At 53.2% G+C, this 27,525-nt stretch overlaps 2 protein-coding genes across 5 annotated transcripts in view; both read left to right on the forward strand.

Moving 5' to 3' along the window:
- Nucleotides 1–13,846, forward strand: part of Rgs12 (regulator of G protein signaling 12) — a 174,075-nt gene extending 160,229 nt beyond the window's left edge. For 3 of the 4 annotated variants that reach the window (XM_045161344.1, XM_045161345.1, XM_045161347.1), the window contains 5 exons: nt 1,147–1,243; nt 3,032–3,105; nt 3,538–3,691; nt 5,143–5,691; nt 13,353–13,846. In XM_045161344.1, the coding sequence (XP_045017279.1) occupies nt 1,147–1,243; nt 3,032–3,105; nt 3,538–3,691; nt 5,143–5,691; nt 13,353–13,579 (1,101 nt within the window). In that variant the 3' untranslated portion in view covers nt 13,580–13,846. Of the gene's footprint in view, nt 1–1,146; nt 1,244–3,031; nt 3,106–3,537; nt 3,692–5,142; nt 5,692–13,352 lie in introns of those variants that run through there. The other variant, XM_045161346.1, reaches the window with a different exon arrangement.
- Nucleotides 13,847–15,782: 1,936 nt separating this feature from the next.
- On the forward strand, nt 15,783–23,185 carry Hgfac (HGF activator). Its single transcript, XM_004656001.2, has 14 exons — nt 15,783–15,946; nt 16,539–16,734; nt 16,881–16,977; nt 17,176–17,255; nt 17,919–18,041; nt 18,167–18,298; nt 18,504–18,614; nt 18,707–18,881; nt 19,156–19,241; nt 19,655–19,910; nt 21,122–21,261; nt 21,501–21,641; nt 21,729–21,877; nt 22,959–23,185. The coding sequence occupies exons 1-14, from the start codon at nt 15,830–15,832 to the stop codon at nt 23,139–23,141; spliced, it is 1,986 nt and encodes a 661-aa protein (XP_004656058.2). The 5' UTR covers nt 15,783–15,829; the 3' UTR covers nt 23,142–23,185.
- The last annotated feature ends 4,340 nt before the right edge of the window (nt 23,186–27,525 follow it).

Here is a 27,525-nt window from a genome sequence, read left to right on the forward strand (position 1 = left end):
GTCCCATTACTCAGGAGGCAGAGGTAGGAGGATTGCCGTGAGTTTGAGGCTATCCTGAATACATAGTGAATTCCAGGTCAGCCTGGGCTAGAGTGAAACCCTACCTCAAAAAAACAAAGCCACAAACAAACAAACATGAGGTATGGAGAGGCTGGTAAGCAGTCCGGGATTATTCCGGGGTGAGTGGTCTCTTGGGTGAGGACCCTCGTCTGTGAACCTCACAATCCTCTACAGCACAAAAAGTAGTACACCCTGCCTTTGGCCAGGCTCCAGAGCTCTGGGGCCACAGTGTGACTGATCCTGGCTCCTTACGAATGAATAGCTCATCCAATGAATAGGAACTTTAAATTCAAGCTTCCTTTGTTAATATTTGTGGGTAGGTATGTGGGCATACACACATGTATGGGCATGTTCATGCCATGACACGTGTGTCAAGGTCAGAGGATAACTTCAGGGTGTAGGGACTTTCTTGTTTGCCATTGGGATAGCTAGACTAGCTGGGCTACAAACTGGATTCCCTTGACTCTGCCTCCCATTGCTATAGGTACACAGTGAGATTATAGATGCACAACCAGCTTTACGTGGGTGTTAGGGATCAAACTCTAGTTGCTAGGCTTGCACAGCAAGTGTCTTTAACCACTGAGCCATTTCTCCAGCCACCAAATTTCCTTTTCTAAACAGTGGATATGGGACATGGGTATGAAATTCACTAGTAAAGGTGAAGTGTTCTCACCAGAAATGAGTGTAGGTCCATGTTCATCTTAGAGTGACTCCTCAAATTGTCATCTTCATGTCTTACATGAAGTGTGTACACAAAGGAGTTCTGTCTTTGGAGTACCTTGAAAAACAGTGTTTAGGTATCACAGTTTAGGCTGGCCATCATGGCATTGTAGTTCAGCAAAAATTACTGTTTGCAAGCCTTCCATCTGGGGCTAAGAGGTTCCCAGTGTGCACCACTGTTCTGCCTTCTCAAGTGACCAGTGAAAAGAGCCAACCTTGGGGACCCACACTCCATGCTGGTTGGCCAGCTGAATTGAGATGCCATTAAACCTAGGTCATTCTTATTGCTAGTGGCTGTATTACAAGAAACTATTCCAGAATGTTCCAATCTGGAAAAATGGTTTCATGTACCATCTCTGCCTCTAGAGTGGGGAGAAGGAACCTCTAGACCTCGGCGCCCCTATCTCAAGTCTGGATGGACAGCGTGTCATCTTGGAGGAGAAGGACCCTTCCAGAGGGAAAGGTGAGGCTGTATGTCTCTGGCTGCCAGTGCCCAGTTGCCAAGCACTGTCTCATCATACCATGGACATCCTGAGCTGTTTAGTTCTGGGGTCTTATGACCCCTCACACAGCAGTTTACTCTTCATGAGATCATCCCAGGTATCCACAGTGAAGGAAGCAGGAGGACTCCAACCCCTGAATATGCGTTTTCAACTGTGGACAGGGATGACCTCAGGATGCTTACTTGTCAAAGATACTAGAAGGTACTGTTTTCCTTAGAGGCCTTTATTACTATATAGAAAACAAGGACCTCTCAGGCAGTCTGTCCCTTTAGTGTCCTGTCCCTGGACAGTGGTTAGTGTAGTCCTATCTAGCAGGTGTTGACACTAGTCTCACAAAGTTGATGAACTGTGCTGTTCCCTTGTGGTAGGTGTTGCAGTCATCATTGGTTGGTGGCAGAAAACACTCAGCCAAGAGCAGCTTGTGGGAGGAAAGGGTTTATTTTGGTTTATAGACTTGAGGGGAAGCTCTGTAATGGCAGGGGGAAATGATGGCATGAGCAGAGGGTGGACATCACCTCCTAGCCAACATCAGATGAACAACAGCAACAGGAAAGTGTGCCAAACACTGGCAAGAGGAAGCTGGCTATAATACCCATAAGGCTGCCCCAAAAATACACTGCCTGCAGGAGGCTCCAATTCCCAAATTACCACCAGCAGTCAGAACACATAAGTTTATGGGGGACACCTAAATCAAACTGTCACAGTAGAGTTGGGTGATTCATAGAGTTCCTTCCCACTTGGCACCATGGGACAACAGTCCTACCATGGGTCAGTCCTGGTCAGATCTTTGCTCAGGTCCCCATACCTCTGAGACCTCAGGAACCCACCTGTTTAGGAATCTTTTGGGAGAAGCATTTGGTCTGTGTGGCCCAGAGGACTGTCCAAGTAGAGGGAGAACTTTCTAGAAATCACTTGGGGAGATGTGATCTGGGTGGAAGTACCTGTGTGGAGCCAGTACAGGTAACTTTGGGCTGCACTTTCCAAGGTTCAGGCCCAAATGAGTTTTGATAGTTCCATGTGAAGTGGGTCCCACAGGGCCTAGTGTGAAACACTGGTCCCATTCTTCATGATGCTACAGAAGCAAGTCCTGTGGCCTTAGCCACAGTGCCCCAGTCCCTATATGCTCTCACTTTCTTCCTCCACCAACCTCCACTCTAAAAACATGCTTTGCCCCTGCCCTAGTGTCTGGGCACTGCCTGGGCAGCCCCTGTGGAGCAGGGCAGGGCAAAGTGGGTGGCCAGCTTTTACTGGTGGTTTCAAAGCAGCTGTCTCCAGGGCCAGGAAGTGGGGCTGTGCAGGTGAGTCTTCAGTGAGCTGTAGGTCACTGGGTGCTTGTGTCATGGAATAGGACTGGGGTCCTCTAGTGGCTCTTGGACTGGACAATGGTCTTCAGACTTGGTGCCACAGAGGCCAGACTGCACCTCTGTGAAATAGATCAGACTTTTAAGGAATATGCATGCCAAGTGACATATGGCACGAGCTTCTCAATATCATCCTCCAGATGTCTCCATTAAGCAGACAGCATCTTCCCCTCCCAGTGCCAAGCTCAGCATGTGGGCAGAGGCCTTTGTCCCCCTGTAGAGGGGAGCTCCTTCTCAGGCGTACACATGCACACATGGTAGATCAGGGATGAGAAAGATCTTTTGCTTCTGTGGGACTTTGCTTATACTGATAGAAGCAGTGGGTTGTATCTCACTATTCAGGTAGCTCTGTGAACCTACGGTTGTAAAGCTTATTCTTGTGTTTAGTGTCCACAGATAAACAGAAACCTGTGAAACAACACTCCGCTGTGAACTCCAGCCCCAGAAACCACTCGGCTATGGTAATTCCCCCTCATACCTGTTCCCCACTGTCCCTGACCCCTCTCAGGTTAGCTCTCAGCTTCTGCCCCTCCACCAAGGTGTTTGTCCCTCCTCTCAGGAAGGCTGGGTTCCTCCCAATTCTTTGACCAGTCTGCTGTCACCATTAAGATGACTGAGACTGTGCTTGGGGTAGAGCACACCCATGGGTGTTTCTCCTCAGGTCCCTAAGGGACCGGCCCCCCACTTTGCTTCACTTGGGCTTTCTTTTCTCATGTGGTGGGTGGTTGGGCCATAAGTCATGTTCTTTCTGTTAACCCGCCACTGAGATTATTTCCCGAAGTGCACATAAAGCCTGTCATTGCCCCCATGCTTAGAGCCTTTTGATCTGTCACTGATGATATGTTGTCGTGTGTTGACATGCAAGTGGAACTTTGACTTTCCTTCTAATGCAGGGAGAGGAAAGAACACTAGGCAAGTCTAATTCTATTAAAATAAAAGGAGAAAATGGAAAAAATGCTAGGGATCCCCGGCTTTCAAAGAGAGAAGAATCTATTGCAAAGATTGGGAAAAAAAAATATCAGAAAATTAATTTGGACGAAGCAGAGGGTACGTGTACTTTTTAAAACTTCCACGTTTTCAGTAAATGTGCAGTATAGTTGTTAAACCCACTCTGCCCTGTCCATAGCTGGTAGTCATGATCCCTGTAACGCTGAGGCTCTTGATACAGTAACTTTGCTAAAGTGCCACTGTGATTGGAGAGCCAGGCTCCACAGAGCTAAAGGCCCTGCCAGAGACCAACAGCCTTGGCTTCACTTTCTTCTCCCTCTTTTCCACTTCCTCCCCAGTATGACCCAACCCTGACATGAGCCAGGCCCATCACATAGTAAGCCAGGTGCCAGGGAGGGAACTGTGGGTTTGTTGCCCTCTGTGGGCCATGGAGGCTGGAGGAAGCGGCCTTGGGTCTAAAAGAGCTTCAGGTAGACCCTGGGAGCTGGGGAAGTGAGCCCTTTATTTGAGCTGCTTTATCTGCCTGATGTTTATAACTGATTGCAAATCAAAGCTGGCAGCTGTTACTGTGCCCTGAACTGTGGTCTAGGGATGTCCTTGCTGGTCATCTTGGAATGCCACAAAGCCTGGCTTCAGAGGAAAATCATAAAATGTCCTTCCCTTGGGCTTCATGACCACTAAACAGATGTAAGACACACACCCTTAAAGTGTGTGCATTTCCACAAACCACTGAAGTTGGGCATGTTAGACTCCCTGTCATTTAAATACCTGAGGAAGTTCAGATACCCTGGGCTTAGGATGGTAAACATGAGTTACAAAAAGAAACAGCCTCATGGAGAGAAAGCATTCTGGAGGAGCCAGTGAAGAAGTTAGGCACATGCAGCCCGCCCACAGAAACTGGGTAGGGACCAGGTCCCAGGAGACCCGTCCTTACCTGAGGTCTGGGGACCTCCAGGTGGATCTGGAAGACAGAAAGTGTCTCTTGTCTGTCCATCCTAGAACACCACCCTCTTCTCAAAGGCAATGACCCCAAGGGGAAACTTGACCTGAGGGCCCCCCCATTCCACCCAGCTGGGGCTTTCTTCAGGCCACCCGTAGGCTGACTGTCCACTCCTGACTGTGGGGTCTGCATTTGGGTCCTGGCTCTGTCTTGCCCTACTCTCATTATCATTCCTTTCTTATCCTCAGAAGGGGCCCAGTGCTTGGTGTAAAGCCCCTGGGCACAAATAGGAAGGACACCTGGGTCCAAGTACTAGCAGCTCACCGAGCATGTCAACTAGAGAGGTATATGGGGGTCTAGACTTTACAGTGTGGCTTTCAGTGGCCCTAGAAGTAGCTGTTCAAAATAGATTGGGCCAAGAGATAGGCATTGGCCTCAGTTCTGCCAGTAAAGTAGCAGAGCTGGAGCTCACACCCCTTTTGGCTGATATTAGCAGTTCAAGGCAGAGGACGCCCCCCCTCCCCCACCCACCATGAGAGTGAGTGCTTGGCTGTATGAGACATGCATCCATGGGACTCTAAAATGGTCATTATGGGTTTTCTTCCCATAGAGTTTTTTGAGCTCATTTCCAAAGCTCAGAGCAACAGAGCCGATGACCAGCGTGGGCTGCTAAGGAAGGAAGACCTGGTGCTGCCCGAATTTCTTCGCTTACCTCCTGGTTCCTCAGAACTCGCCCTGTCCAGCCCAGCCCCAGCCAAGGGCTTTAGCAAAAGAGCTGTGATGGGCTATGGCAAAGAGGGAACAGCTCAAGCAGTGGAGAGCTGTAGTGACAGCCCAGCAACCAGCCCTGGCTCAGCCCACACCCTCAGCTCAGCCAGTAGCCCCGGCTCAGGCGCTAGCCCCCCTGGACCTTCTGGGACCACTCCACCTGGTCAGAAGCCTCCTGCAGTACCCTTCTGCATCCCCACTGTGCAGGAGGGCACCACACAGGTCTGGAGGAAGCTGTCACCAGAAGTGGAGGCTGGGGGCATCCAGACTGTGGAGGATGAGCAGGTGGCTGACCTGACCCTGATAGGGGAGGGGGACATCAGCAGCCCCAACAGTACACTGCTGCCACCACCCCCAAGCCCCCAGGATATGCCAGGACCTCCAACACCAGGTACCTCCAAGTTCTGACCCTGCTCTGTTCTGCTCGCTGCCTGTGACCTACACTCCACTTATGTTCAATAAAGGGAACTGAGGCAGGCAGCCCCTGGCTGTGGCTTCCTCGTACTGAGATGCTTCGAGGGATGGCCTTCTCCTTGGTGATATTCACAGAGCCTCCTTTGCCTTTTCGGAGTCGAGGGTGGATGGCAGCCAAGTTCCAGGTCCCTTGGGGAGAGTCCCTGAGGCCCAGGCAGTTGCCTCCTGTGCTCCTGCTCCTGCAAAGGCGCTGTGGAACAAGAGCCAGGTTCAGTGATGTCCACTCAGTGTTGGAGCTCAGAGTGTGGATGTGAATTTGAAAGCCTGCATCACTGCCATTTTAGTGTTTTAGTCTCAAGATAGGGGGAAAACAAAACAAAAAAGCAAGTATTTGTCTTGAGCAAGACAGCAGGGCCCTGTGCTGATACAAGGACCAGAGCTGTCGATGCACAACTTCGCCGTGTGCCGGGCAAGCATGCCATGGTGTTCATGGGCTGGCCTCAAACATGCCCAGGCATTTCTCTCAGTGGAAGCATGAAGTTCAGTGTGTGTAGAGAACAGCCCAGTGGTAAGGACATGGTTCTAACCCTCTGTCCCGTCTTGAACACTCGCGCGTACTGCACTGCTATGGCAGGAGTTCCAGAAACCCATATGTGCTATCCCTGCAATAGCAGTGAAGAGCCTTTGGTGCATGTTTCTTGGTGTTCCCACCTAATGCCTCAGCTGTGGCCTACCATTGGCCAAACTGAAGCCCCTTCCCCCCTTGGTCCAGGGCACCCCAAGGATGAGGTCCTTTCAGACCTTGATGCATGTTCTACACGCCACACACATCTGGGCACTTGCGAGGTCACTGCACTGTGGGGCTGATTCCATAGCCCCTGCGCCAACCAGCTGAGGAAGTGTGGGGTGCTGCAGGGTTTCCACGTGCACACGCTCAACCCTCTGTCACACCACAGCCCTCCTTTCTGCTCTTCTGTAGCTGCCTGTCTGCAGTTTTCACCTGTGTTCTGAGTCTGTTCTTACAAGAGTAATAAACTCTAGATCTCATCACTGGACTGGCTTAAAACTTTTCTTCCTCATATGAAAATGTGTTTCCACTTTAGAAAAGTACAGATTTATTTCTTTCTAGGGCAAGTATTATACATTCTATAGAAATTAAGTGGATTTGCCCTGGCTTTTATAGGTAGAACATAATACTGGCTTTTAAAGGTAGAATATTCACTCCAAAAGTTCCTTGAGCCTCTCAATAAGTCTACCACACCCAGCTGTGTGACAGGAGCAGCTGGCCCCAGTTGAGGTCCTGGGGTTTGTAACTTAAACCAGGAGTGAGAGCGGGCTGGGCATGGAGCCTCAGAGCTGCAAGACTGGTTCTGTGTATCACAACTTTGAAGGAACCTGCTGCTGTGGAGACCCCTACGTGTGGTTTACCCACAGAGGTCATGAGCACATAGCTCATGAGGGAGGGGTGGGGATGCCAGACACTGAAGCAGACCCCAGTGTCCAGGGAGGCAGGGACCTTGGACCCTTGGGCTCTGTCCTAGAAGAGATGATAATAGCCAGTGGAGTGGCTACAGAACTTCAGTCTGGCTTCTACCAGCCGCCTTCTGTATCACTGGACAGCTGTAGGTGCTGATGGACTGTCTCATCTCCTGGAAGCAGTGGCCTCAGTATACTGGGGAGGGCCTCAGGCTGAGCTCTTGCTGTACATTTTGCTTTCCACACCCCCACTTTGTGCCACTGAACAAGGTACAAGGATTTCTTTCTACCAGGAGAGTGCCTGCTACACACAGCTGCTCACGGTGATGGCGGAGGCTGTCTATGGGGTGCTGTCAGTTACATGACCCTGGTGATGGAGGAGGCTGTCCGTAGGGGTACTGCTCAGGGTAATGGAGGAGGCTGGCTATAGGGTGCCCTCAGTTATATGACCCTGGTGCCTTTCGTGCTCCATGGGCAGTGAGCTGGTCCCATGAGCTACCTGCAGCTTTCAGGGTTTGGAGGACCCCTTTTTCCCCCAGTTACTCCCACTGATTCTGACAACCACTGTGAAATAGCTCTTAGTATGTGACATTCTAATCCCACCCCATCTCAAACACTCCCCCATACTGCACTGCTTAGACCCACTGCCTGGAATGAGAAAGATGGCATGCAGATGCAGCCAGGCTCACTCCCTGCTCCACTCTAGCTATCGCCAGGGACCTATGAAAGTGCTGTCAGGAGGAATTCAGAAGCTTAGGGGCCACTGGCTGCCAGGTGACCCAGGTCAGCTCTCTTCCTTCCTGGGTTGTCTCCCAACATGAGGTGGCAACGACAAACGAAAGAAGTACCAGAACCCTCCTGATCCTGGGCACTCAGGTAGAACATGTGTGCATGCCTACTGTGTGTGCATGCATGTGATGAGTCTATGTATGTTGCACATACATGTATGACTGCCTATCTGTGTTGTGTGTTTGATGTGTCTGTGTGATATATGCATGTGTGTGTCCTGATGGACATGTTGTATCTGTGTCTTGATACAATAAACTCAAATACTCAGGTTCCTTCATGGTGGAGAACAGTAGATGAGTGTGGCCAGCTTGGGAGTCCCTGCCTCACAGCCTCCATAGGTCAGGTGCTTTGTTCTCGCTTTTATAAAGGTCTTGCAAATGGCACAGGCACCTGCAACAGAGCCTCTTGGGCAGGTTGTTCCCTCTATAGGAGAACCTAAATGTCCCTTCACAGTTGTTTGGGTTGTAGTAATCGTTACTGCCCACCTTCCTAGCCTTGTCCATTTGGTAATACCCTGGAGGCTGGCAAGGAGCCTCTGGATTGGATGGCATTGAGTCTGCCTCAGAGATGCCCAGCAGCCCAGTTTGGGTCCTACTCTGCCACTCCTCTACACATTCTTGGGATGCTATGGGCTTATACCCTAACAGAAACCGTGTTCCAAGAGAGAAAAACAGCCCTGTGGACCTGAGTCTGGTGATGAGTGTCTGAGGTCAGAACCAAAGAGCAGCCTGTTGCCCTGACTGTGGGCAGGAACACCTTTGCTGCCACTTAGTGTGCCTGGGCTACACATGGCCAAAAGTGTAGGAGTGAAAGCCAGCCATGAAATTCAGAAGGAGGTATCTGGGACCCTCTCCAGGGTCATCCTGACAGGGCTCTTCAGTAGCCCCTCTCTCCACTAGTGGACCATGTAGGCACCTGTGTTCCCTGGCCCTCCCAAGTTCCCTCTGCAGGTCCCCTACATTGCAGCCACTGTAGCTACACTGGAAGCTAGCTAAATTTTTTTTTAATTATTTTATTTTATTTGAGAGAAAGAGGCAGATAGAGAATAGGCACTCCAGGACCTCCAGCTGCTGCAAACAAACTGCAGATGTATGTGCCACCTTATGCATCTGGCTTACGTGGGTCCTGAAGAATGGAACCTATGTCCTTTGGTTTTGTGGGCAAGTACCTTAACCACTAAGCCATCTCTCCAGCTCTGGTTTAATTTTTTTTTTTTTTTTTTTTTTTTTTGCTGAGATCAGTGAGTCCCTCTCAGCCTTGGGGGGAGGCTCTGGTTCCTAGAGGAATGAGACACGTGGCCCCCACAGGACTCCAAGAGGGCCACAGGTTCCAGTTTCCAAAGGGCAAAGCCATGAGCTCTGGTGAGAGAGGCCCTCATATAGTAGTCCTGGGGTTAAGATCCCTGACTTGGAGGCCTCAGCTTCCAGGAGTACCTACAAGGGCTCAACGGGTCCCAAAGCAGCTTCCTGTGAACCTTTTGGCTTAGTTCCTCTTGGGGCTGTACACACTGCTGTCCTCACTCAGGAGGTGAAGGTGTCTTGGCTATCCCTATGCAGCCAGACCCCTGAGTCTGTCTGTCCCACTCACCTCCCAGCTCCAGCCTGGATGTTTCCATGGCCCTGCATGGTATCACTTTCATGAGGTCAGGATGAGGGCAGAGCCTTGCCTGGCTTGAACACTATCCAAATGTCTTTAGGAGGCAGCTACATCCTACCCAACTGTACCCCTAGGGCCCCTCTCAGGTCTGTAAGGAACTGAGACAGGTTCCCTGAAGGCTCAGATCTCATCATACCCAGGGCTGACACTGCTTTCAGGCTTGCCAAGTCACAGTGTCTGCCTAGAGCATATCCTCCACCAGTCCTTTCCCACTAGCTGTTCTCAAGTGGACCTCAGTTCTAAGTGCGCATTTCCTGATGATACCCTAGGGCCCTGTGCCATGGGCCTCTCTATGGGTTCTTGGGACTGTCCCTGTCCTCCAGACCTCAGAATTGCATGGATCTCATTCTTCAACCATTCCAGGCACAATTCCCTCTGCCATCTGCCCTCAACCCACCATCCATAGGCTACAAGTGGCCATTGTCAACCTACCCTACCCATGAAGTTCCTCTGCTGAGGAAGGAACTTCAGTCTAGCCCAGCCCATCACTGACAGCCCTGATCCTGGGCTGGAGGCTTCATGGAGTCAGGTGGTGATCTTAGAGTCATGAGCTAGAAGCATGGCTGTCCCATGGGACCCAAGAACTTGCAAGCCCCTGTGGAAGCCTGCAGACTAGGATGCTGAGGTGGGGGCCGGGTCTATTGCCCTGTCTGCTATCCCTCCCTCCCAGCATGAGTACTTCAGTCACACCCAAGTCCCCTCCAGCTTTCCAATTGGTCTGCGAAACTTGGCAGAAGTCATTAGGACCAGGTAGTACAAACAATTCAATGAACATGGGGCAGAGCTCAGGACAATAACCCTGCCCTTTGGGGGACACCAAGAGAAAAGGGACAGGTAGCTGGGGCTGGACCCTGGGGAATAGCTGAGGACTTGAGGGGACTTGAAAGTCCCCAACTTTAGCTGGCTGTGGGGCTGGAACCTTGAGGACAGGCCAGGGGTGGGGGCCATGGGCATTGCTGGCCCAAGCCTAGCCCAGAGCAGGCAGCAGCAGCCTGAACAGAGAATGTCCCCAGCTCAATGAAGAGGAGGCTTGACAATCAACAGACAGGCACCAGTGACCCAGGGGTTCTCAGTAGGGCTCCAGTGGAGACTTCATAAGGACTGAATGGACAACCAAGGGCCAGATAGTCTAGTACCCAGAGGACAGGCCCAAGAGGTAGGAGGTGAGGTGCTGGCATAGCCTTGGCATGAGAGTACACAGCAGAGATCCTGAGGGAGCTGGCACAGGGCCAATACCATTAGGCCATCCAGGCCCTTTGGAGCAGCATGCGCTCTGCTACTGCAGGCAGGCCACGTCCAGTGGTTCCTAGAGTCCTAGGGAGTTCTCTGCCTCGCTCCCGGCCCAGGTAACTCTGTAGAGACCTGGTAATGGGGCAGCCTGGCATAAAAGTTATTGGCTGAGTCACTGGCTGGGGCTGTCACTCGGCAAAGCAATGGAGTCACTGAGCTGGACAGGCAGAAAGTGTTACGTAGATGCACCTCCTTGTGACATAAACTTCCTTGGCCCTATAGAAGCTGTTCTCTCTCTCCTGGGTACATAGAGCATAACCGGGGTTGGAAGGACCTATCTGGAAAGCCGGCCTCTTGGGCCTGTTTGGGGCCACTGGCTTTTTCAGAGCCTGATTGCACTCTAGATGAAGAGCACAATAGTGGCCAGTGGTCACAGAGGAGTCCTGCCTCTTTCTACACTCATCCTTCCCTGGCTTTGGAGCCTGGCTTGGGAGCCATGAGGCCCTAGTTACAAGAAGGAACAAGTGGGAATGAGGCCTGATCCCAGCAGGTCCTCGCAGAACATTTGCTGAGTGACTAGATGGTAGGGTGGGAGAAGCTTCCAGTCTTGGCCACTTCATGTCCTGACACTTGTGAGGCTGGATGAACCTCTTCATGTGCCTCCTGCACTTGTCAGACAGCAAGCCAGACAGCTTCAGGAGGATACAGCACCCTCTGAGCACAGGCCTGGACTCGGTCCATGAGGCCTATGGAAGCTGCTTCTGGAAGCTTCAAACTGAGGGAGAGGTGTGCAAAGGATCAATGGACCTTGGGGCCACAGAGAAGCTGGGTTAGTACAGAATCTGAAACCTGTGGCTGTGTTAGGGACCATAAAGAGAATGACATCTTTGCCATTAGTGGTGAGGCCTCTCCATTGCAGGTAGGAAAACAGACCACAGGGGGGAAGTTAGCACAGAAGAGGTCCCAGGTTCTCATGGTGTGAAATGGGACTGTCCTTCCAGCCTGTCCACTGTGGACTCTGATAGAAATGGCCCACCCTGATTGGGCCAGAGGGGGAAAGTGAGGATCCACCTCTGCAGAGCATGTCCTACACTCCCCTAATCCCTCTCCACAGAGGGGATGTAGGGTGCAGAGGCTCCCTCAGCTCTGTGTTAGCCCCAGCTATGCTACCCACTCTGCCCCACTGCTCAGGACAGCTCTATGCTGGGAGCTGAGGCCTACCCCAGTGCATCCACTCATGTGTCCCTGCTGACTGCTGCTGGCTTTGGAGGATGTGCCTCTTCCTCCGCCTGCCAAATTAGCAATTCTCTATCCTTAAGGAGCCAGCCAGACATGTCAAGACATTTCTGAGGTGAGGGCCTCTAGACCCACCTCAGGGTCTAGAAGTTTCCAAGGCAATTTTGGTCAGCTGCAGGGATGGAAGTGTTGGACCCAGACGTGGTCCCAGCAAGGGAGCAACCATAATGAGGCAATGGGCAGCTGGCAGAACATAGGCAGGTGGCTGCAGGTGTGACACCTGCAAGTTGAGGGGCGCTCTGGTCCTGGAGGAGTATGTGAGGGTGACGATGACCAGATGGATGGACTTCCAGGTGCCCAGATTGGAGGATGATGGGGGTCAGAGCAGCCAGAAGCTGGAACTGGGTGTCCCGTTGTGGGAGGAGATGCCCCACCCAGGGTCCCCAGGGCCTGAGGGATATAGCCCCTCCCTCACTCTGGATGCTGACTGGACCCCAGGGATGCCTCCCTTCTGCATTGTTCTGGACCCCCTACCACCTAAATCCCACACTGGATGTCCGAATTCCTCCCCACTTACACACACCTTTACCAAGGAAATAGTTCAGCATCCTCAGGACCATAGGAGCCCAGAGGGGAGGATGTTCAGGTGTCACCAAGGAGACAAGCAGGCCAAGCAGGGTTAGGAAAGGTCATCCCAGACGGAAGCAACTGCATGGGCCACAAGTGAGTAAGCAGCAGCTGTTGAGGTACACCCTAGTTGGTGACGACCATGAATAGCCTGACATAATGAAACCAGGGTTCAGGTGTTGGAAAGCCCTGTATCCAGGGTCTCCCTAACCCCAGAAACCTGTGACCCACTCATTCTACTAGACCAGCCTGTGATTCATGACCCAGCTCCCCCAGCCTCCAGACTAGCTGGTGCTGGGTGGCACCGCATGCCCAGTTCCCTGTCTGCCATTAGCAGTGCCCACCATGTAGTGGCCATTTGGAGAGGTTTCTGTGCAGAGTGCTGACAAACACTGTCTGTGAACTGGCCTGAACAGTTGAATTCCTTCAGAACCTTTCATGCCTCTTGCAGAGGCCCACCGTAGGACGAAAGGGCCACAGGGCTCAACAGCTGGTGAGGTTCTCTTAGTGGGTGGGTCTCCCTAGATAACCTGAGAGATAAAGCCCCTGGGTGGATTTAGGGATGTGTTCTGGAGGTCCAGGGCTAGGCCAGGCAGGTGACAGCCTTTCTTCTCCCTGTGACAGGGGCCAAGGCCCAAGGCAGTGGAAGCCTCCCAGTCAACAGGATCATCGATGTAGACCTCGTCATTGGCATGGCACCCAAGCTGGGAGGCGGCATCCTGGGAGTGCGGCCAGGCCCCTGGAAGGCAAGAGCCAATGGGCCCCCGATGTCAAACTGTGCTGGCCTGAGCCCCATCTCAGGTGAGCCCACCACTACCAAAGCTAGCACACACCATGCTACCTTTGTCTGAAGCTGCCTGTCCTGACCTTGTGTCCTGGCTGCCCAGCCTGGCCTAGCCTCCATGCTCACCCCAACACTCCCAGGGAGGCCTACCTGACCTCTTGTGGCAGCAGAGACCTGCACTTTGGCAATGTGTCCTGGAGCGCCTGGGAGGAGCCACCAAACTAGAAAAGGGTGGGGTTGATGACTGGAGACTGACCTCGCCACCCCCCCCAACAGCCCTAATGTTCCTTTCAGCATTCATACTGCCCAATAAAGCACTTCTGATGACCCACTATGCTTTGCATCATGTTGATTGTCAGTCACTTGCTGCCTTCAGGAGTCTTCATCGGGGGAAGAGAGAAGGCCTGGGGAGAAAATGCATGGGCAGTGAGGTCAAGAGCAGCTGCAAGGGGAGAGAAGTTTGGCTCCTGAGAGCTGAGTATCCAAATTTCCTCTGCATCAGATGTACAGGGCTCCAGGCCGAACCTTGTAACGGCTAAGTCAAGCCCCCAGTTGTGTCCATACTTGCTCTCTCTTTCAGATTGATTTGGGGTCCTTTGGCACTGCCCACCTCTATCTCATTCCTAGGGTGGCCATTGGTATGGGGGCCTGACTGGGAGCTCCAGTCAGCTGGCCACCATTGTCTCTCATTCCTGGGCACTACTACTGTGGCCCAGCAGGGCTGTCTAGCCTCTGTCCCCTACCCTGGTTTCAATGACAGGGTCACCTTGAAGGACTTCTTTGGAGAGAGCTAAAACTCGACTGCAGGCAAGGTTCAGGAAGGGTGGAGTGAGGAGTGTGTCTGGGTGGCAGGAAGGTTCAGGGCATGAGGCAAGGTTGAATCACAGACAGTACTATAGGCTCAGGGTACCTTGGTAAAGGTTCCAACACTGAGCAGCCAGTCACTAAGGGGCCCATTCTGCATCTCTTTCTGGAGTTATCACAGTAGGTCTGTCAGAGAACATCCTTGGTGCTTGTTGCAGTCCGGTTCACATTGCTGGTAGAAATCACCCAACCAAGAGCAGCTTCTGGGAAAAAGATTTATTTTGGCTTACAGGCTCGAGGGGAAGCTCCACAATGGCAGGGGAAAACAATGGCATGAGCAGAGGGTGGACATCACCCCCTGGCCAACATAAGGTGGACCACAGCAAAAGGAGGGTGTGCCTCCAGGAGGCGTTAGTTCCCAAATCTCCATCAGCTGGGAAGCTAGCATTCAGAACACCTAAGTTTATGGGGGACACCTGAATCAAACCACCACAGTGCTTGACCACGTGCAAGCGCTAACACCACCATGTCCCACTACCAGCATGCTCTAGCACCCACCCTGTCTCCCTAGTACCCACTATGGCCCTGTACCCACATATCCTCAGTACTACCATGACCCCCCTATCCGCTGTGCCCCAGCACCATCATAGCCCTAGTATTACCATGTCCCCAGCAACACTTTCCCCTGCACCTACCACGTCCCAGCACTACCACGTCCCCAGCACCCACTGGGCCAAGCTGGATGCTCACCCAGTGCCACCCTCTCCCTCTGCTTAACTGGAAAAATGAAGGTGCAGAGAGAGTGGGGATTAATACAAAGAAAGATGACTTCAGGTCCAGGTGGAGGACAGCCCCACTGCTTCCTTCTAGGCCAGTAGAGCTAGTGACTCATGGGTCATCAGGGGTAATTAGCATCTGCTCAGTACCTGGTAGAGGCCTTGAGGCTGGACTGGGGCCTAGAGACCCTCCCTTGATGCATTGAGGCTTTGCCAAATCAGGAAAAGCTTCCTGGGGAAGGTGCCCAGGATGTTCAGGAGGCGGCTGGTTCTTGGGGTCTTGGACACCTCAGGCTTAGGACAGACAGAGGCAGGCCATTAGAGAGTTCCTAAGCCAGTTCCTGGAAGGCTAGGAAGACCTGGAGGCCAGGGCTTAGTATAAGAAGAAGCTCTGGAGAGGGGTTCACGGACAGGAATAGCTAGCCTGTGGATAGGGAGCTGCACCTGGGTTGCCTGACCCTGACCTGTTCCAGTTACCCTCAAAGACCTCCTAGAGGCGACTTCTCGGCTGAGTCCTAAGGATGGACAGTACTGAGGCCAGGAGCTGTGCCAGCTAGTGCAGGACAGGGGCCAGCATAGAGAGAGCTGGGGCAACAGGGTAGGGCAAGAGCTGTGGGGAGGTGGAGTGCATGTGGAGGCAGGTTAATCATTTCTACTCAGCCTTGACCCTAACTTCCCTGGCTGCCTGCCCTGGCTGCTCTGTTCCCGCTACTCCTCACGCCAACTCAGGAGGCGCCATGGGGCGATGGGCCTGGGTCCCCAGTCCCTACCCCCCACTGGAGCTGCGTCCCCTTCTGCTGCTCCTGCTGCTGCTCCTGCTGGTGCCTCGAGGGGCCCAGCCCAAGGCTGGTATGGTGAGCACTGATCCTCCTCTCACAGCATAGCCGAGAGCTGCCTGGGCCTTTAGCTGCTCTGAGTTTCTGGGACAAGGCCAGAGGGAGGTCCCCAGGGCAGGGGTGTGGAGAGGGCTAGGGACCCAGTATGGGAACCCAGGGGGTGAAAGTGGCCCTTTACAGGTAGAGGTGGGTGCTGTGTTTTCCTGAAGGGGTTCTGGGGGCCAGAACCTCTTGGAGCCCTCCCGTTGGTCTCTATATGGTCCATACCTCTGTGGGTATGGGGTCCTCAGGGGCTCTGTTAGATCCCAAAATTTGAGATTAAGTAGTGGGGGACTCACTCTTGTCCACCCCAGAACTAACTCCAGTGTGAGAGCCTGAGGGACATGGCTTGGTGGGTTGTAATCCTGAGCTAGTCTGTCGAAGCTCTTGGATTTAGGGGGAAGGGAAGGCCAGCAGAGGCCTCAGACATATCCAGTATTCTCTGAACCTGCTCCAAGACACAATATATGTAAACTGAGGCTCAGTTCTGAGACAGATCTGTCTGGTGGGGCCATGTGAGGGACCATCCCATGCTGGTGCCATTACTTATGGGTCTGTGGGCTCTTCCTAGAACCACACAGAGCCCCCAGGACCTAATACCACAGCCACCCCTGTGACCCTCAACATCCCCATGACCTCTGTGAAGCCTGAGACCTCAGCAACAAGTGCTCCAGTGGCAGAGGTGGAGGCCAAGGGAACCCAAGTTGGGGGCCTCCCTCCTCTGCCGGGGGCTGCTCCTTCCAGCAGCCGCACCCCCAGAAGCCAAGGTGGGTCAGGTGGCTCCAGAAGACAGCACCCACTGCAACTGAATGGCCACTAAGGAGGAGAGTGGGAGCTGCTGGAGTGGGGTGTGGGGTCGGGGCAGGATGCCTAATGGGCGTCCCTGACCTCTGCTGCCTCTGCCTTCCCCCAGTGCTCACTGAGACTGGGCAGCCATGCAGGTTCCCCTTCCGCTATGGTGGCCGCATGCTGCACTCTTGCACCTCGGAAGGAAGCGCTCACAGGAAATGGTGGGTCAAAGGTGGGGCAGAAGCTGAGGACCCCAGCTGAGATCCCATCTGTGACCCTGTCTGGGTCCTGTGATCAAGGGGCAGCGGGTCTCAGTACCAGCAGGTGGACCAAGTAAACTGAAGAGTGTCCCAGGGCTCCAGGTTGGGGGTGGATGGGCTCTGGGCAGGACCCCATATCACCCAAGTATCACCCTCTAGGTGTGCTACAACTCACAACTATGATCGAGACCGGGCCTGGGGATACTGTGCAGAGACCACCCTGCCTTTGGAGGGCCCAGGTGGGTGTGTGGAGGGAGCGGCTTGAGCTCCAGGCTATGTGGGGTTAGGACCGGGTAAGTGAACTGGGGTGACAGGGGTCAAAGTGCCTAGTCAGGGTAGAGTCCAAGGAGGCAGCGCTGACCCGGGGCAGGGGTCCTGCTTGAAGTGGAGGAGGGGCTGTGAGCTTGATCTCACTAAATCTGGAAGTGGCTGGGCACTAAGGAGCTATATTTCCAGAAGACAACATAGGACTGTCTCACCCAGTCAGGAGCGGGCCTGGGGTCGGGAAATTGCTGCTGCCATTGGTAGGGCAAGTGCACCCTCTGGTGGCAAGGCCTATGTCTGTGTGCACACAGATGTGTACTGGACAGAGCCAGGATGAGGCCAAGAGAGTGAGAGAGCCATGGGGCCTGTGGGTGTGTTGTCTCAGAGCGTATGGGAGGGGCATATGGGCAACCTGATGCCTGACAGAACTGTTATCAGGCTTTTAGGATGTGGAGTGCAGATGGTGCACTTGCCCAGGCGCCAGGTTGTGGCCACTGAGAGGAGGGGAAACCTGTGCCTCCTCCCTGGGGTCTTGTCCTCCAGCAACCCAGAGTGTAGCTTTCAAGTCCAATATAAGACCTAAGAAGGGCCTCAAAGACTGTTGTCCACACCTTGTGGCCCTTCCTGCCTGTTCCTAGATGGCTCCGATCCCTGTGCCTCTGGACCCTGCCTTAATGGGGGCACATGCTCCAACACTCAGGACCCTGTTTCCTACCACTGCGCCTGCCCTCTAGCCTTCACAGGCAAGGAGTGTGGCACAGGTGAGCAGGTTATAGGCGGCCCTTGGAGTTCAGGTCTGGAATCATCTTGGGAAGATGGGAGAGCAACTGCCAGAAGGAGAGGATCCGAAAGCATACAGAAAGTGGGGCTTATTGTCAATTTCCAGAGAAATGCTTCGATGAGACGCGCTATGAGTACCTGGAGGAGGGCGATCGCTGGGCCCGGGTGCGCGAGGGCCACGTGGAGCAGTGTGGCTGTGTTGGAGGCCAGGCTCAGTGCGAAGGCGCTCATCACACAAGTATGTCACTTGGGGAAGACTTAGGTGCCATGGTGGAGGGGCCATAAGCCTTGCCTCTAAGCCCTCCAACAGGTGTTGCATGCCTACCCAAACAAAAGGGATTTGCCCAAGGTTACCCAGCAACAAGACCACAGGGAAAGACCTGAGCTCTGCAACATTATGGGTCCCTTGGGAACAAGCCTAGCTTCTCAGCCCTTTCCTTCAGCTTGCCTGAACAGCCCATGTCTGAATGGGGGCACCTGCTACCTCATCGTGGGCACGGGAACCAGCGTCTGCGCCTGCCCCTCAGGCTATGCTGGGCGGCTCTGCAACATTGGTGAGCCACTGGGCCTCCCAGTCTTGTGTCCTGGGGGACAGCGTTGGGGGTCTCCCCATGGCCTAGTCATACCGCCTCTCCTGTGCCCGCAGTGCCTGCCGAACGTTGCTTCTTGGGGAATGGCACTGAGTACCGGGGAGTAGCCAGCACTGCTGCCTCTGGCCTAGACTGCCTGGCTTGGAACTCTGACCTGCTGTACCAGGAGCTTCATGTGGACTCGGTGGGCACAGCTGCTCTGCTCGGCCTAGGCCCACATGCCTACTGCCGGTCAGCATCTGGTGACTACCACACCACACTCTGGGTGGGTTGGGTATTGGGCAGCGTAGCTCCCTGGACCCAGCAAGGGCCAGAGCTGCCCGGATAACTGACTGCCTCTGTCCAGAAGGTTGCCCCTTGGGAGGGCTGGGCTGAGTATGTCCACTGGGGTACAAACACACAGCTCTGACTGGTGTAGGTATCTAAGTCCCACCCAGCTGGGTGTCAGGATGGCCCTTCCTCTCTTTGCCCCAAGTGGCTGTATGACTCCTCCTCCTGCCTCCAGGAACCCAGACAAGGATGAGAGGCCCTGGTGCTACGTGGTGAAAGACAATGCACTATCTTGGGAATACTGCCACCTGGCAGCCTGCGGTGCGGAGTCCCAAAGGGGCTGGGGACAGAGTGGGGGTGGTATTGCTTGAGAGCCCTATCCAAGAAGTCAGATGGACGGGGACTAAGTGGCACCTTGGAGTCAGACCTTAGAGTGGACATTTCTCAGGGGACTATGACCTATGATTCTCCTGCTGGAGTCTCTGAGCATCATGTGTGGGCTATGGGGTTCTAGGCTATAAGGACAGTTGCTCCCCCCACCACACACACGCAGAGCCTGTGCTTGTCCTGCTTTTCCCATCTGCTGAGGAGGGGCACAGGCTCAAAGGGTGACTGTGTGCCCAGAGCAGGGGTAGGCCCCAGGAGCTGGGCTGTGGATCCAAGCAGAACTCTTCTGACTCTTCCTTGTCTCTGGGAACGCCAGTGGCATATGACTGGGTGACTTCTGCTCCCAGAATCTCTGGCAAGAGTTCAGCCACCATCCCCTGAAGTCCTGATGACCCTGTCTGAGCCAGCCCCAGTCACACGTCCGACCTGTGGCAAGAGGCACAAGAAAAGGACCTTCCTGCGGCCACGCATCATTGGGGGCTCATCCTCCCTCCCAGGCTCGCACCCCTGGCTGGCAGCCATCTACATTGGGAACAGCTTCTGCTCTGGGAGCCTCATCCATACCTGCTGGGTGGTATCAGCTGCCCATTGCTTCTCTAATAGGTGGGTGTTCTGCCTGGGCCCTGGGTCCATCCTCCAGGGTAGCCACCACACAGCTGACCCTCCATCCCTCCCCCATGCTTACCCACCTTCTATTCTACTGCACCCGCCCTACCCAGGAGCTGCTCACGTGCCATGTCCACAGCCTCCATCTATCCCACTGGCTGCACTAATATCACCCCACCCTCATACTGGGCCCTCTGTTAAACCATTTCACCTACCCCCCACTTTGGTCCCATTGGGGCTTAGTGTTCAGCTCTGTACTGGGCACTGAGATGCCAATAGCCCTGACCCTATTCAGGAAGTGGGGGTGAGGGCACATCTCATGCAGTTACCTAGTGAGCCTGTGCAGAAGACATGGCGGGTGTGGTCCTGTCTTCTGCTCAGGCTCCACCTCTCCCAGGGCAGAGCAGTAAGATGGAGAGCGGTGCTAGGGCAGGGGTACGCCCTATCCACTGCCCAGCCAATGCTCAAGTATTTTAGGAGCACCTGCTTGGGCATCAAACCAGGGCATCCAGTGACATGTGGTGGAGGTCCCAAGATCACTGCCAGGAAACCTGAGGCCCAGCCCACTCATGGGGCTCCCAGCAGTGGGGTTCTGAGCCCCACCCATGCCCCAACCCAGGAAGGCCACAGCTCTGACACACTAAGACAAGTAGCCTATGTAGGAAGGCCCTGGCCGCCTCCCCCAGCCCTCGTGCTCTGGGAGGTGAATGGCTGGGCAAGGCTCCCAGGCAGGTCAAATCTCCTTTCATTTGTCCCAGTCTTAGATCTCGATCCCCACCCTCTACCCCCCCCCCGGCACCCATGGGCTTATGAATAGGGTTATTCTTGAAGATAGGGCTTCTGACATAGGGTCTCAAGGTCACTGTGTCCACATTCATCACTTCTCAGTGGCCCTAACTCCCTTTTGTCACAGTGTGGTTAAGAAGACCCTTGTAATCTGGGCATGGTGGCGTGCCTTTGAGCCCAGTACTCAGAAGGCAGAGGTAGGAGGATCACTGAGTTTGAGACCCTCCTGAGACTACATAGTGAATTCCAGATCAGCTTGGGCTACAGCGAGAGCCTGAACAAACAAACAAAAAAGAACTCCCTTGTAGAGTACCTGCATAGTCTTTCCCAGGGCTCAGCCATGGCTCCTAAGTGCAGATCCAGGGCTGGAGAGGGTGGCCCAGGAGAACGCTGGGTCTGCACTCTCACTTGCCCCCGTGCAGCCCCCCCAGGGACAGTGTCTCAGTGGTGCTAGGCCAGCACCTCTTCAACCGCACGACGGATGTGACACAGACTTTCAGCATTGAGAAGTACGTGCCTTACTCCCTGTACTCGGTGTTCAACCCCAGCGACCATGACCTTGGTGAGCTCAGGACCTCAGAAGGGTAGGCATGTACCATGTGCACCCCAAGCTAGTCCCAGGGCGAAACAGACACCAGAGGAGGAAGTCAAAGCTCAGGGGTACTACAGGAAGTCTGGTGCCCTCCCTCTCTGGGCTCCCAGGCTCTCAAGCTCCTTGTCCCTTAGGCTTGCCTGCCCCATGTAACTATAAACGCTATAGGCCTCATTCCCCAGCTGACCTCTGGCCTCTCTCCTGCCTAGTACTGATCCGGCTAAAGAAGAAGGGGGACCGCTGTGCTGTCCGCTCCCAGTTTGTGCAACCGATCTGCCTGCCTGCAGCTGGTAGCTCCTTCCCTGCTGGGCACAAGTGCCAGATTGCAGGCTGGGGTCACGTGGATGAAAGTGAGTGGAGATAGGCCTGAGCACCACCTTGGGGAACGGTGACCAGCCCAGTGAACTTGTCCCCCCTGAAAGTGTGTTGTTCCACAGATATGAGTGGCTACTCCAGTTCCCTGCGAGAGGCTCTGGTCCCCCTTGTTGCTGACCACAAGTGCAGCAGCCCTGAGGTGTACGGCGCTGACATCAGCCCCAATATGCTCTGTGCTGGCTACTTTGACTGCAAGTCTGATGCCTGTCAGGTGGGCTACTATCTTACCTGGGACCACACAGATGAGGTTCCAGTGGAAGTTGCTCACCCCTGGGGAGCTCAGAGTCAGACAGGGCCAGCAGGGACCCAGATAGAAAGTGTTCCTGCTGTGTCACTTACAGGTACTCCAAGATATGTGCCCCAAACTGGAGACCTCCTGGCTCCTGTTGGGGGTCGCATCCTCACAGTAAGGGCGAGGACCTTCAAACACATGGGGAGATTGAGGCAAAGAGATAGGCCCAATGCCACACATAACCCTAATAAAGCCCAACTGTCTGGCCAACAGTTAGGGTTGCCCCCAAGACATCAGGTGCCAAAAACCATACCCCTCCACCCAGATTTCTCTTGTGGGCTCATCAATCAATCATTAACGTTCATCAAGGGCTCTGCAGGCTGGGTCACAAGCAGGCTGTATGCCAACTTGCTCCAACACAGAGGGACTGCCATGTACCCATTTTAGTTGGAAGAAACACTGCAGTGGGTCACATCCCTCTTCTGAAGATGCACACCTTAGATGTGGTAGAGTGGGTGGAGCTTGACGCTGGGCCATGTGGGGTGAGAGCTTTGGGGGTGGGATAGAGGAAGGGCTTCATGGAAGAGGGGCCTGTCTGAGGAGCGTCACAGGAGTGTGCTAGGCCTTGAGGAGGTGATTCAGGCCGTGGGAGTAGCTGGGACATAGCGGCCACGTGGTCCTCCGAAGAGAGGCTTGGGGACTGAGCTGAGAAGTGTGCTGCAGGTTGTGGAAAGAGGTGAGAGCCACACAGGGCTCTAGAAAAGGGGGTGATGTGGTGGAACATCCCCATCTGGGAACATCTATCTGATGAGGGTCAGAGTGAGGGGCCACTCATCAGAGATGCCTTTGTCATTGTCCCCAAATGGCCAGACAATCTATCTTGAGGACTCTTTATCACCAGGGAGCATCTAGGATTCTTGCCTGGTTTCACTCCTCAGGGCATTTAGGGGCTGGAGGGAGGGGGCTGGCTGGGGAATTGGAAATTGGGGTTTTCCTAAGCCAGGCCCCTGACTACTGGCTGCTGGTGGGTGGCACTGAGCACTGTGTATTTCTGCTCCAGGGGGACTCAGGTGGACCCCTGGTCTGTGAGAAGAATGGTGTGGCCTACCTGTATGGCATCATCAGCTGGGGTGATGGCTGCGGGCGGCTCAACAAGCCAGGTGTCTATACCCGTGTGGCCAATTATGTGGACTGGATCAATGATCGTGTGCGACCATCCAAGCGGCCTGTGGCTCCCTCCTGAGACCTCTTGAGATTCCCCACTGATAATAAAAATGTTTCCAAGGACCTGGACCCACAGCTGTGCTAATTCCAGCCCAGCATTCCCCAGGCTGAGATCTGTGGATGGTGTGGAAAAAACCTACCACCCCACAAGGAAGGCCATGCACAGCCAAGTTAGACATCAAGGCCAGGCCCCTCCAGGGCCTAAGCATGTGGCCAGGGTCCAAAGTTCCAGATCTATCCCAAAGCAGGGTATGGAAACCAAGTCTAGGCTCTCAGGCCCTGGACTGGGGCCTATGCCAAGCACTGCTGAAGACAACACTTTGACTACATTGCTGTAATTTGGCTTCAAATGGCAGCCCCTGCCTGCAAATGCCCCTCAGCTGTGATGGGTCTAAAGGGGACTAGGGGATGGGATCCATCATAAGTCACTACTGGCTCTAAACACACAGAAACCAGCTTTACCTCCACCTAGGCAGGAAGGACAAAATGAGACCCGGGAGCAGACACAGTGGGGAGTGTGGTGGGAAAGCTAGCACAGACCTACTGGGCCTGTGAGTGATGGAGGGGCTCGATGTGTCCCCAGAGTTCCCAAAGCCTCTGGTGTGAAAGCCCAGCCCTGATGGGGAAAGAACACAGAGGTGCTGTAGAGTGAGTTGGTGTCAGGGTCCACTGATGTGGAATAACAGGCCAGGGTACGGCAGAGTCCAGTAGGGCCCATGGATCTCTAGTGCCAGAGGCTCAGGAACAGGGACCTGGAGGCTGGGGAGATATACCACTCTGCCCCAAAGCCAGTGGCCTGAAGGAGGGGCAGCAAATGGCATCATGTCTCCCCTTGAGATCAGGTTTCCATGTCTGTCTGTCCTTAGTGACCACAGATACTTCTTGCTTTCTCTGCACAGCCTCACCCACTGTGGTCTGGGCATCTCCACATCCCACTGCCCCCCTGGAGCCTGTTCAGATCTGTGGGGCACCTTTGCCTCCAGCCCACCCACTTGCTCAGCCCTGTGGGATTGCCACCCAGGGTCTGGTTCATATCCTTCTGCCGCCGCCGCCTAGAGTTCTGGTTCTCTTCATACCACACTTGTCCCTCATCCTGCCCTTATGGCGTCCTGAGGGATCCTGAAGTGTCTTGATCCAGCAGGACTCTCTCCCGGTCCATCTCCATGGCGCTAGCTCTGAGTCATGAGTAGGTCAGCACTGTCTAGGAATCTGAACGATGTAGTCAGACAAGGCAGGTGTGCTCTGCTCAAGCACCCTGTCGTCCCGCTTCCTGTGTGCTGCTCAGCTGCTCCCTGACACTGCTCTGTTGGTCCTGCTCTCTCTTCTCCTGCACTAGGGACAGTGAGAGTTTCAAGCACCACTTCTATGAAGGTTGGCACTTGGTCCTCACTTGCCAGGAGGAGGGCAGATGGCCACAGCTGGGAACAGAGGAGGTGGGAGGACAAGAACCAGACTTGGCATCAGTAGGGTTGGCATTCACTGTCCTAAGCATGCCAGAGTTCCAAGAGCAAAGGAGAAGGGCAAGCCCAAATGCTACACGTGGGACTCGAGCCCTGGAGCTGACTGCACCCTCCGCTCAGCACTCCTTCTACCACGCACTAGTCCCAGGCAGGGCAACATCAGGAGGAGCAGAAGGTGAGCAGGAGGCACCAACGATCTCTTTTGGGCTCAAAGATTTACATGACATCAGTTGCATTTTAATCCATCTAATGGAACTGTCTAGAAATGTCTCCCTAGTGTGTGTTTTCTCAGCATCTAAATTTTATGTGGCTTTTCTCCTTCAACTCACTAGTGCAGGAACTGGCTTTACAGACCTTATATCAAGCCAGCCTCGTGTTCCTGGAGGGCACGGTCCTGAGTTGGAAGCATTATCACCTATTTCTCCAGGCATCTCACCTTGTGGATTATGTGACTTTAGGCATCTGGTTGGATTGTTGGGAACCGCAGAAAGGGGACCAAAGGGAAGGAAAGTGAGGTTGAAGTACTTATTCCTCTGGATCCCTCCTTTTGGGGGGGTACCTCAGTGTTATAGGTTGACTTGTGACTATCAAAAAGTCACCCTAATCCCTAGGACCTTAGACTGTGTCTAGTTGTTGACAGAAACTTAGACTAAAATAAAGTCATTATGTTACCAGAGGCTGGTCCAGAAGCTTATCTCCCAGAAAAACCTGAGAAAGCCAAGAGCTGGGCTTGCCGAGGAGCTGCACACAGTGGCAGGTGGATAGAGAAGAGGAGCTGGGCTTGCAAATGAGCCTCCTTGCTCCAGAGAGATGAGGCTACAGGATGGGATGATGAAGGAGGGGGTTGGGCTAAACAAGGGAAGGAATATTCATGTGTGTTCTAGGAGTAGGTAGAGATCTTCCAGAAACTCAAGGCTGCCTCATTTTGCTCCTTTCGTGGCATAACGTTTTTGGTCATGGCAGCTAGTAGGTGTCTTTAGCTTTGAATGGGGAGAAAGAAACTAGACAGGTCAACATAGCACTGTATTTCATTTCTGGATTAACAAAAACACCTCAGGCTGGAGAGATGGCTTAGTGGTTAAGGTGCTTGCCTGCAAAGCCTAAGGACCCATGTTCAACTCTCCAGATCCTACATAAGCCGGATGCCCAAAGGTGAGCCAAGTACAAGGTTGCACGTGCCCACTAGGTAGCACAAGCATCTGGAATTCGATTTTAGTGGCTGAGGCCCTGGCATGCCAATTCTCTCTCTCTCTCTTTCTCTAAAGTAAAGACAATAAATCTCAATGATCAATGGGTCTATATGCAGAGCTGAGCAGGATCTAATCCAAAGGCTAAGGCAGCCAAGGGGAAGACATGAACACATGAAGACAACCATATCAACCTTCTAATTCTACCTCACTTCCTCACTGATGTCTGCAGGCCAAGGAAAGAGTCAGTACTGTGAGCAGAAGCAGTCTTTAGTCCTGAAAGTAACCCAAGCAACCTTGATCATCACAGCCCAGGTGGAAGGGGTGCTTTCCGTGGAAGGTTTGAGGGAGACTCAGACATGTTGCCTGCTGTGTGACTTCCAAAATTAGTGACCCTAAATCTAACTAAGAGCTGGTGAAGCTGTGGGGAGGGGAGGGTGCTGTTTGAGGGTTTTCATGGGTAGCATTAAGGGAAAGAAGTTACTGTAGTCAGATGCTGGGATGAACTTCCAAACCAGACATTTATTGGAAGAAGCGATTCATTTGAAGCTTACAGAAGTTCCATAATAGCAGAAGAAGCTGGCCCCCTTTCACAGATCCAGGCAGAAAGTGACACCACCAAGCACCAGCACCACAATCAAGCACAGAAGGCCAGCAAATAGCAGGGGCCTAGACAGAGCTCAGGCTACTCTACACACTTTAGGCTAGAATCAGATCAGCTCCCAAATGGCTAGACTCTAGGATCCACCCCCCAGTGACACCTCTTTCAGCGAGGTGGCTGGAAATCCAAGTTGCAACCTTTATAAAACACCTGAGTCTATTGGGGGACATATATTCAAACTACCACAGAGATTTTCTCAGTAACAATATGGGTAGGTCCTTACCCAATGTGACCAGAGGCCCTACAGGGCACAGACCCTCACAGAGGTCAACTATTTAGGCACTCAAGGAGAAGATACATCTGTAGACAAAAGAGACTTCAAGCCTATGAAGTTACTAAGTCTGTGACCACCCAGGACCATAGAGACATCCCTAGCCTCCTCATCTTGACCACACCTTGGATTGGTCCTACCAGGGGCCACCAGTTGGGATCCTGGCAGACACACACTATCACTGTGTTTTACTTTTAAATTTTTACTTGTGCCGGGCGTGGTGGTGCATGCCTTTAATCCCAGCACTTGGGAGGCAGAGGTAGGAGGACCACTGAGAGTTCAAGGCCAGCCTAAGACTACAGAGTGAGTTCCAGGTCAGCCTGAGCTAGAGTGAGACCTTACCTCAAAAAGAAAAAAAAAATTTACTTGTATTTTGTTTAGTATTTTTCATTTATGTCTATGAGTCAGATCAGCCTATCATCTTCCTTATATTCTTTAAATAACTGCTATAAAGTCTCATATAATATATTCAAGAGTATTCCTTCTCTCATCAAAATTCTGTGGGAGATTCTGGATGTGAAATGATCTCTTATTTGGAAGTTGGTAGAATTCACCTATAAAGTTACCTGGCCTGTTTCTTTCTTCATAGTATATGGGGTGGTATGAATGCAAATGTATGTCCCCCGGACACAGGCTCAGGTTTTAAAAATATTTTTTTTATTTATTTGCAGGGAGGGGGGCGGGCGAACAAACCAGGGCCTCCAGCCACTGCGAACAAACTTCAGATGCATACACCACTTTGTGTATCTGGCTTTATGGTCCTGTGGAATTGAACCCCAGTCATTGGGCTTTGCAGGTAAATGCCTTAACTGCTGAGCCCTCTC

The sequence above is a fragment of the Jaculus jaculus genome, chromosome 11, assembly GCF_020740685.1.
Source record: "Jaculus jaculus isolate mJacJac1 chromosome 11, mJacJac1.mat.Y.cur, whole genome shotgun sequence".
NCBI lineage: Eukaryota > Metazoa > Chordata > Mammalia > Rodentia > Dipodidae > Jaculus > Jaculus jaculus.